Source organism: Embiotoca jacksoni, unplaced genomic scaffold (assembly GCF_022577435.1).
Source record: "Embiotoca jacksoni isolate LCO1_2020_lvr unplaced genomic scaffold, fEmbJac1.0.p SCAF_22, whole genome shotgun sequence".
NCBI classification, from domain to species: domain Eukaryota; kingdom Metazoa; phylum Chordata; class Actinopteri; family Embiotocidae; genus Embiotoca; species Embiotoca jacksoni.
In genome coordinates this window covers 4,293,430-4,304,143 of record NW_027185363.1, presented here as the reverse complement: position 1 = coordinate 4,304,143, position 10,714 = coordinate 4,293,430, and the positions used below count along the sequence as shown (strand labels likewise).

Sequence of the window (10,714 nt, the reverse complement as noted above, 5' to 3'; positions counted from 1 at the left end):
TAATTGTGGATGTTGCCTTTAAACTCGCAGATTTACACTGTCTACACTGGTCATGCATGAAGTCCTTTGGTTTGAATATTTCCCAGTTGAATGCATTCAGTGTCCAATAAGGAAAAATCTATAGTTTAAGGGGGGAAATGTAATTTTAGATGGTTCAAAATACAAAGCCATGGACTCCAGACGACGTCCTACACTGGTAGCTGCTGCCCTCTGCTGGAATATCACACTACTTTCATAAACAGAGAAAGTGTATCACAGTGCAGTGAGTACATAATACTATACATGCACATTTCAGTCAGTTTGATTATATCCACTCATCCATTATCCATAATACCTGGGGGGAAATGCTGGAGTTTTAACCTCTTGTTTCCCTTTGCCATATAGCTTTGTGAAGTGAGCTGATCCCAAGAACCTCTAAGCAAAGACCTTTTTTTCCCCCCACATAGTTCAGTTGGATATGTAAACAATAACTAGAACTGTTTAAACCACAACAGCTAAAACCACAATCAGGGTGTCACTACTAAAGTAATAAACTAACCGAGAAATAATACTGGTTGTTTTTTCTTTTCGCCAATGAACTAAAGACTTTGTTTGCCTTACTGCTTAAAATCTTTGATTTCAGTGTTACTGGGAAATCAGTAGGCGCTGCTTCTCTCGCAGGCCTGACTGTCCATCAAGCTCTTGAACAAATCGACAATAAAAAGGCTTCAAAACTGTTCCTTATAATTTAACCTTGACAAAATAAGGCAGAGTGATTGTTTGCTGTTATTGTAATAATTTTTACATTTTAGTTCATCTAAATTTTGAGGAAATTACATAAATGAAGATAAATAACTACCATGGTTGAGGGCTAAAATTTGCTACCGGACTAATTATTATATCAAATTGACTCAATGTACCAACAATATCATTAATATCATTATTATGTTTTAAAAACTATCTGTAAAGAAATTTGTTAAACCTGCAATCATGATGCAATCTGGAACTAAAAGTAAAGCAAGTAAAATTTAAATAAAATAAATATTCTAACTACAATAAGTGTTTAATGATCTTAAATTCAGTCAATTTGTTAATTTAAGTGGATAAAGAACTTTTTTTTTTATTGGAAAATAAGTTAAACATTTCAATCTCATGACTAGTTTCCCTCCCAAAAAATTACAGTCTTTGTTGTAAGCCTGGCTCTAAAAATTAATGCCTTTCTAAAAAATTACACAAGCTCCCACATACAGAGAAACAACAGGTAAACCTTTTCAGTGTTGATGAAACTGGGAAATACTGGATCAATCTTGGCATTAAAAAGGAGACCTGTGGGCTCTTTGCCTTTGAAGGAAGCCTCTATGATCGACGTGCTTTGATATGTTAATCTACATCAGGACAATTATAGACTGTATGACAGAAATCAGTGTGATAGAACAAGATGGGAACAAATTCATAAGTGTAAACACAGAAAAACTCCTTCACTTCTATAATCCAATAAGTGTCATCATATCAAAGTGAGTGATAAGACTCCTACAGTGCCAACAAGTTTCAGACGTCTGCAGTGAGATACACAACATCTGCGTGAGTCTGGGAGGTGTTTCAGTATTTTAAAATGTTGTGATAATAAGCAATATTATTTAAAAAACAAAACAAATGATGTTACGATTAAACTTAAATTAGACACAAGCAATAATCAGACTGAGAATTGCACTTATATATACACTCATACAGTATATTGTATTAGAACTGGCTTCCTGATAAATTGTATTATCTGTCTAATTTCATGATTCTATTTATTATATTTTTGTTCTTAGATAACTTCAGATGCCGTGTTTTATTTTACTGCAGGTAGGGCTGTTACAATCATGACATTTTAGTTGACGATTAATTGTCTTTCAAATAATTGCAATTATTGATTGAATTGTCTGTTTCTGTTCATTTTGTGTCACTAATATTATTTGCCTAAACATAGCTGAGTAATTCACATATATATTTTGAAGAAGAAAACCAATTCATTGGCATTGATCATTGGATTAATCAATTAAAAATTGTTCCTTAAATATAGAAAGAAATTACAGACAATAACCAAAATAAACATTGTAAAATAGTGGCGCTAATTCTCTAATCATGCCTTTAAAACCACAACAGATGAATGAATTGCAATGAGATGGCATCGCTAAAGGAGTGCCAGTCAAACCTCAGACCGTGGAATAGTACTGGAAATATGACATTTCTGTTAGTTTCATCCAGTTGATTTTAGACACGTAAATGGAAACAGTTCTGTCATTTATGCACAATGAATCCAGCCAGCTCAAATAATCACGATCAGGTGATGCAAAGAAGGTTTCAGCCTAATAAGCAAAACCTCAATCACTAATAATACAACTACAAAGATATGTTAGTCGCTGACACAACTTCACCGCTGACAAAGACAAGACTGTTGTCCTCCTCGCACTATCAGGACGAGGGCTCAGTTTGGACCTGTAGGTAAACACTTAGCCATCGTTTTTACATGAAAGTTCAACTGTTCAATCTTTTTTTGCTGAATATATGCTGAAATAAAATAAACATCAAAGACGAGACAAAATTAAAAGACCCTCTCCTACTCTCCCAAAAATTTCCGACAACTCTCTCTTCTCTGTTGTTCTGCACTCCATCACTCCCTGATCATCTTTCTACAGTCACTTATATTTCTTTCTTAACTTCTTAAGATATGAAATAGATTGTTTGATAAATTTGATGAGCTGTGACAATACCAGACAACAATCTTGTCATACATCTTGTATTTTATAGATATGTTAAATAAAAAAAATAAAAAATACAATTCATGTCAAATAAACAAAAACAGAGAATAACAACTAATAGAAAGTCAACTGATGTTACTTTGTTGTCACAAACCCTGTCACATGTACTCTTACGCTTCGAGTGAAACCGGTGAGGAAAACATACTCTAACATGAAGAGTAATGTTTCTTTGGCTAATCGAAGAGATCGTCTCTGAGTATGAGGCCTTAGTTCATAGAAAACTCACACCAGACCGGTGCAGCAGCTTCCATTGGGGCATCCAGACAAAAAGTGACAATGAGTAATCTGTGAAAACTCAACATGTTCTGTCTGTCTGAGAGCAGAGATTCACTCACCATGGGCTGTGAGATTCACAGCAGCGATGGCTGTACTTGTCTCTAAATGAAGATCTCACTATATTCAGAATTCAGAATTTCAGAAATAATAATGTTACTGTTTATGGTAATCAATTGTCCAAATAATTCTTCAGATTAAAAACGTACTGAGTGAGTCATATAGGTTTTCACTGAAGAGTTTTGTCTGGTGAAAAGTCTCAGTTATTTAATATTATTTTAATTTTGATCAAATAATCTTGACTTAAAGGGTCTCCCTGTGTGTGTGTTGTTTTTGTTGTTGTTGTTGTTTGTTTTTTTGGGTTTTTTTTTAATGTATGACTCTAAAGGAAACCTGCCAACTATACTTTTTGACTTACTTGTGTTTCTCTAGCACAGAGGAAGAGGGATTTTTCTCTTCTCAGGTCCTTCATCAGTAGGACAATCAAGATCTTCAGTCAGAGTTACTGTAGCCTCAGTGAGCCTTCAACAGATTCTCCGTCCTCATCTTCATCATTCCTCCGGAGCTGTTCATCCACCAGGTGGTGCTCGGCACCCGCTTAACTCCAAACCTGAGGAGAAAAACACAACAGAGGTTTTATGAGGATCATTTTATGATGTCATACATGATTTTGATAAATCACTGCCGCGGGTTAAATTATGTTCAAACAACGAGCTAAACTTTTAAGGGCATTAGAAAGGATGTGTGGATGCCAAAGGAGGGGAATTTTACTTTCATGTCAACATTTATACATGGAAGAGCGAGTTAATATGGTAAATTCACCAGCTTTGAATCCAGAGAGGAGGCATGTTTGTGGTGCATTTCTGCCTCTAATGGCAACACAATCCCAGCTGGTGCAGCGAGGTGTTTTCAGTGACATCTCATACGGACTCTCATCTTCTACCAGGACAAAGTCTGGACGAGGTAGAAAGGAAGACAGGATTGACACTAATGGACAATATGACAGAACACTGTCTGGACATGTTGGCATCATTTTTGTCCTCATTGTTTAATTTGTCTGATACTCTGAAGTGGCAAATGTTTGTGGTTTCCACTACCAATCTGCTCCTAGTGTGCACTTTGTATGTATGCTGCCTCCATATCCTTGTACACAGTAATCACAACAACAGGCCTGTTCATTCATGCCTCCCAGCAGTACCACCACCTTTGCTAAAATTCCAGGAAAGCTTAATGCCGCATGGTGAGCAGGTCTCTCAAGAAATTAGGCCTGAGGTGACACCTTCATGCTCTTCAGCAGGGAGGTAGCAGAGAGTATCTGAGAGGACTGGCGTCTCCACAAAGGTTTGGATCTCATTTACATAATTCACACTAACAGCCAATCAAAATTAGAATTATAAGTCAGTTAATCAATAATTTGGTTGCAACTTCTCAACTTTGGGGATTTCCTCTGCTTTACATCACTGTCAACTGAATATTTTAGGGTTTTGGGACTTCTGGTCAAACAACATAGCCAAAGACATGAAGACATGAGATTTATCTCTGACTGCTGTTATTATTATTATAGTTTTTCATAGAAAAACAAAGTTTCATAGCTTAATTGTTGATGAAAGTAATTGTCAGTTCCAGCCCTGTAGATGATTTCACGAAACTCACGGAAAACCAGTATCTGTATTTGTCTTTGTCTATGCTGACAGATGTGACCTCTTCCAGGATGGCAATGTCCACATCCACAGGCCAACCGGGTCACTGAATTATATGGTGGCTATCACAGCCCCCAAAGGACACATTTCTGCCTCACATCAAATGAGGGGAAATTCTTTTAAGGAAAACGGAGTTCATCGGCTTAAGTGAAACTTGTTTCAAGGAGCACGTTTTAACCCTGTAGGGTTATGTAGGATTTTTTTTTTTTTTTACTTCAACATGTCACCGTCTACTCTGCCAAAAAAAAAAAAAAGTACCAAAAATGTGTTCTATTAAATAAAGCGTTATTGAAGACCAGACCCTGACTCTACCATATATAATACTACCATTGCCCAATTAATGACCAAATGTAACGTGAGGATCTGTCGACCTACAAACAAGATACTGCTAATAATAAGCCAGCCGGCTAGTTAGCTTTACCCGAAGCTACGTTTTCCTTTCTTCCTGCTTATTTCCAGTCACTGAAAAACGATTTGATTTATCTACAATTATTGCAATAAAAAAAATAAAATTAAAAAAAATGTTTTCCCTGTAAGCTCGAGCCAGTAGCTACAACTTTTAAGGCAAGGTACGGGGCAGCTCGTTTAACAGATAGCAGCCACGTATGACGTCACCCATCTCAAAGTTTTTGGTACAAGGCGTGTTTGTTTGTCTTCAAAGTGTTCAATAATCGGGTTTAAAAGGGTTTGAAAATTACAATCGATCTTTGTTGGCGAACCGGTTGTAGCGAGTCCATTTGGTGGTGAACGCGTTGCGTCAACCCGAAACATCTTTTATCTGTCGGGAGGAATTTTACGCATACTTTTGCTCACGCTGTTTAAAAACCTGACTGCACCAACATGTTGGATATCTTGCGTAAGCTCCAGTTAAAACCAGTTTCTTTCAGGGACTGTTTTTTTTTTTTTTTAACCACACGATGGCGTCTCGGACTGAGGAATAACCCGGTGGTCCGTGGACGGGTTGAGTTTGTGATGTACAGTTTATCCTCCACGGTTGAGTCCTTCTCCAAAACTCCAAAAGGCGTTTTTTTTGTTGTGTTGTTTTTTTTTTCCCACAAAAGAGAGCGTCCTCCACGCTGGACTGCTTTTCCTTTTCTTTGTTTTGGTCTCATTTCAGCAGTAACGCTTCAGATTAAGTCTTTAAGTGGTAACAACGACGCGCGCACGCATACGCACGAGGTCACGCATAGTAACACGCGGCTCTGCTCCTGCTAGAGAGCGTTGTGGAAGCTCCGCTTCTGGTCCGTCCAATGAGGTGCCTGCATGTTCCTTCAACCAGCTCGGAGGAAACGCACTACAGCCTTCTCCAACCAATCAAAAGGGCGCCGTCCCAGTTCCTGCTCTTATAAAGTCGCCTGGATCCGGAGTCTCGGTACCGGAGAATGAGCGAGACACTAGCGAGACATCACACAGCAAGACATTGGACCTGTCTGTCCTTTAGTTTTTATTTCGATTTTCTTGTTCCTCCAGGTAATTTTGTCTCTTTTTTTTTTCCCACCCTCCTCTGTTTTGGTTCTGTGTTTAACTTGTAGGATAGGAGTACAGCTTGAGTACCAGACTTTTCATTGTTACAGACGTAAGAACGTGTTCTTAACATGGACTTTTATCTAATTTCAGTAATTGTACTTTCTGATTTAGTCTGTTTAAATCGTTGATTGTGTTATGTCGTGTTTAAATGGGGCTTTTAATTGTAATAGGTAGATGGATCTCAACGAGGAAGCAAATGATGTCATTACTTAGACTCAAGCAGCCAAATACTAACCACGATTACAACAGGGTGAAGAAATGCGGTTAACTTAATCTTTTGTCTCGCTGTGTTCGTTTTCTTTGTAATCTGGGTTTCCACGAGACGATCTTTGTGTGCCAGTCTGCGCCGTTAGATTTAATCAGCATAAATGGTGAAAAGTCGCCTTTTCTTTTGTTTCCAATGCGGAGAAAGGAGTAAATACTGGAGATAATGTGCCTTTCTTTTGCATTCTCAATGTGTTGTTATCCCTTCCCCCATTCTGAAAAAATGAGGGGAAAAAAAACTGGTGGTGTCTTTGTGGGTTTTTTTTTTTTGCGCCCCCGAACCCGCTTATGCAACATGTGATCCAGAGCGCACCGCCGTCTCATACCTGCGCTCCTCCTCTCTCCTCTTCAGGTGTGTTATAGCAGCAAATAACATGGCCACGTCCGCCAGCGCCACCTTGAGTAAAGCTGTGAAGCAGCAGTATATGGAGCTCCCTCAGGGGGACAAAGTCCAGGCCATGTATATTTGGATTGACGGAACCGGAGAGGGGCTCCGATGCAAAACCAGGACCCTTGATTTTGAGCCCAAAAGCATCGAAGGTAAGGCAGCCATCCTCCTGAATACTCCTCGGACAGATGACACTAAAAGTGCTGCGGGGTAGTAAAGCTGCTCTCCTCCTCCTGTAGATCTCCCTGAGTGGAACTTCGACGGCTCCAGTACCTACCAGTCTGAGGGCTCCAACAGCGACATGTACCTGATCCCTGCAGCCATGTTCCGCGATCCGTTCCGCAAAGACCCCAACAAGCTGGTCCTGTGTGAAGTCATGAAGTACAACCATAAACCTGCGGGTAAATAAAGCAGCTCGGCTCCTCTGAAGTTTATATTTTAATGAATAGAATAAGCTGCAGCAGCCTACTGTAGCGCGAATGGCAGCAACTTTAAAGGGTTGTTCGCTGTTAAATTATGAAAACCTGTCAGCAAAATGGACAATTTATTTTTTTAAGTTTCCTATAAATCGAGCAGCAGTTGATGCTACTTAACGTGAAGCAGTGACTCATTGGTGTGAGGGTGCCAAGGTGGGTGCGGCATCACTTTTAAAGAGGAAATGGCAAAGAGCAGAAAAACACTTTGATCTAGATGTAAAAAAAAAAAAACCTGTAGATTTCAACTATTTGTAGCTGCTGGACATTTCTTAAATTTTCATTAAAATAAGCACATTCTAACCTGAGATTGGCCACCCTCTGAATTTATGATTTATAAGATAATCAAAAGACAGATTTAATAATATATACAGTCATCAAAGAACTGTGGCACATGCATGCACCCAATCATTCTCATAAGCATGGAAGCTTATGTAAAAGGTGTACATGAAGTTAAATGAACTAAATTATCATAGATTATGGCAAAAAGTGAGACTGAAAACTGAAGTTATAGTTCACAGTTTCAATGGTCCATTTTACATGAAACTGCAAATCTTTTGTTTGTGTGTGTTTTGAGGGAGGGAGGGGGATGGGGGACCTGGAAGCGATTCTTTAATTGTTGCAAAACTTCCACAATGGAAACCAAAAGTACTTACTCAATTATAGCTTGCCTGGGTGTTTAAACTTGAATGCACTGGTGTTGGCCCTCCTAATCTCAATGTTGCTCTCTGCAGAAACCAACCTGAGGATCGCATGTAAGAAGATAATGGAGATGGTGGAGGACCAACATCCCTGGTTTGGCATGGAGCAGGAGTACACCATCCTGGGAACAGACGGACACCCCTTTGGCTGGCCATCCAACGGGTTTCCTGGACCACAAGGTTAATAGCTAACGTTTTTGTATAAATGTGTCCTGCATGGTGACGTGGATCATCGTCAGGGTGGTCTAACAACTCTCATTTGTTACAGGTCCATACTACTGTGGTGTGGGAGCTGACAAAGCTTATGGCAGAGACATAGTCGAGGCCCATTACAGAGCTTGTCTGTATGCTGGAGTCCAGATCTGTGGCACAAATGCAGAAGTGATGCCTGCTCAGGTAATTATAAAGGCCCAACACGTGTTCAGATTTTAAACATGTTTTTGTGCTTTTTAGCTGTCAGTTTAAAAAAAAAAGAAAAAAAAGAATGCAATTTTAATAATGGACTGTTTTTTGTTTTGTTTTTCTGTGTTCAGTGGGAGTTCCAGGTTGGCCCATGTGAAGGGATCAACATGGGTGATCATCTGTGGGCAGCTCGCTTCATCCTGCACCGTGTCTGTGAAGATTTTGGCGTTGTTGCCTCATTTGATCCCAAGCCGATCCCCGGTAACTGGAATGGTGCCGGCTGCCATACAAACTTCAGCACAAAAGAGATGAGGGAAGATGGTGGATTGAAGTGAGTAGCGAGTTGCCTTGACTGTTCTGCCACTTTTAATGTTTTTTTTTTGTTTTTTGTTTTTTTTTACATTTCTGATGTGACTCTTGTCATTTCTACCTCCAGGGCCATTGAAGACTCCATTGAGAAGCTTGGAAAGAGGCACAGCTATCACATTCGTGCCTACGACCCCAAAGGGGGGCTCGACAACGCCCGCCGTCTCACCGGCCACCACGAAACTTCAAACATCAACGAGTTCTCCGCTGGCGTGGCCAACCGTGGTGCCAGCATCCGCATCCCTCGTAATGTCGGCCAGGAGAAGAAAGGCTATTTTGAAGACCGCCGCCCATCCGCCAACTGTGACCCGTACGGCGTGACTGAGGCCCTGATCCGCACCTGTTTGCTGAGCGAGGAGGGAGATGAACCTGCGGATTACTAAATCCACAACTCCTGGACTGACTCCCACTGTCCTCCTGACTTTATCTTTTCATTAAGCTAGTACTGTATTTTTTTTTTCTCACTTTCACCCTCCCACTGAGATGATTTTAACTTGCAAATTTAATGGCTAAAAGTTGGCTGGTCAACTTAAAAACATGAAAAAGTAATGCTGTCCTTGGTAGTTATGAGCTGGTGATGGCAGGGTATGTCTTTCCCCTCGTCTTTAGAAGGGATCGGCTTTTGTAACACTTTTTTTTTTTTTTTTTTTTTTTAGCCCATGTCATATCATTCCCTTTTTGTCTGTCGGTGACTAAAATGAACTAAAGCACATGAACACTGCAGAGTAGAGCTGCTAAGGCTGGACAGCATGTGTAACTTAATACATTTACCTAGTTCATGTACTGTTAATATATGTTGACCTGCCTTTTCAACTATCCAGTCTTCAATGTTACTAATTCTTTAAGAAGTGTCTATTTTTAAATGGCTTCGTTTTGATGTCTTCAGATTTTGACACACTGGGTCAACTTGTATGGTACACTTTGTAGATGTCTGTACCCAGATGTAAGTTGTTCAAATGTCGTGGATCTGTCCATAATGCCATTTGTAGATTTCCTCAAGGAGTTTTATCCTTTTGTTAACTGCGATATTGTAATGCACCTGATTTTGGTAAAACATCAAGTTTACTGAAGCTGGTGTTTTTTATTGATACATTTAAAACTTTTATTTTTATCACAACATGGCTGTATGACTCTTGACTTTGAGACTTGGAAAGTAATAGTTTACTGGGGAATGTGCGTCTTTGCTTCCTCACAGAGAGCTAGAGGAAAGAATCAACTACCTGCATGTATGATTAAAATGTGAGGCCAGTTATTGCAGCTCAGCAGAAAGGCTAGAAGCAGGGTGCCGACGGAGGGTCTTGATTGCCGAAGGCTTCTCAAGTTTACTCGTAAACATGTTGGTGGTCTAATGCTTTTATTCTCAGAATGAATGACGCAAACAGTTCACCCTTTTTCGGGCTTTATGCCAAGTTATTTAGCAGCTGCAGGTGCATCCTCGAATTTGCTCTGCAGACATCAGGATCGTTTCGATCTCCTCTAACTTGGCAAGAAAGCAACTGAATGCATGTCTAAAAAAATGCAAAACAACGGTTTAAAAAAAAAAAGAAGAAAGGTGAAACTGAACTGCAGCTGCCAAATGACGGTATCAACTTGTCTGTTGACTTGGGATAGACTGGTTTATTTATAGAACTTGACCCAAGAGTCTACACGAGTAGATTATTTTGTGAAAATTAACATTTCAGTTTCTAGTTGACTCGAGGAAGAGGTTAGGCTCAGTTTCATGACTTAAGTATAAAAGCTGTTTGAACAGCTGGAGCTTGCAGCAGCATTTTACTGTAAGCAGTAAACATGACAGTAAAGTGAAATACACCTAAAGGTAACTAGTAAAGTCTCCACG

General features: G+C 39.6%; 1 protein-coding gene across 1 annotated transcript; it reads left to right on the top strand.

Moving 5' to 3' along the window:
* Positions 1–6,117: 6,117 nt before the first annotated feature.
* LOC138202967 (glutamine synthetase) lies at positions 6,118–9,994 on the top strand. The gene is made up of 7 exons (XM_069157371.1): positions 6,118–6,226; positions 6,900–7,087; positions 7,175–7,336; positions 8,143–8,289; positions 8,378–8,505; positions 8,643–8,842; positions 8,948–9,994. Exons 2-7 carry the CDS (start codon positions 6,922–6,924, stop codon positions 9,258–9,260), a joined length of 1,116 nt encoding a protein of 371 aa, XP_069013472.1. The 5' UTR covers positions 6,118–6,226; positions 6,900–6,921; the 3' UTR covers positions 9,261–9,994.
* The last annotated feature ends 720 nt before the right edge of the window (positions 9,995–10,714 follow it).

What these genes read in the sequence shown, in the direction of transcription:
- LOC138202967 (XM_069157371.1), top strand. Translation starts at nt 6,922, where the DNA reads ATGGCCACGTCCGCCAGCGCCACCTTGAGTAAAGCTGTGAAGCAGCAG. An exon ending in TGAGCCCAAAAGCATCGAAG is followed by an intron (nt 7,088 to 7,174) that starts GTAAGGCAGCCA and finishes CTCCTCCTGTAG; the next exon opens with ATCTCCCTGAGTGGAACTTC. An exon ending in CAGAAGTGATGCCTGCTCAG is followed by an intron (nt 8,506 to 8,642) that starts GTAATTATAAAG and finishes TTCTGTGTTCAG; the next exon opens with TGGGAGTTCCAGGTTGGCCC.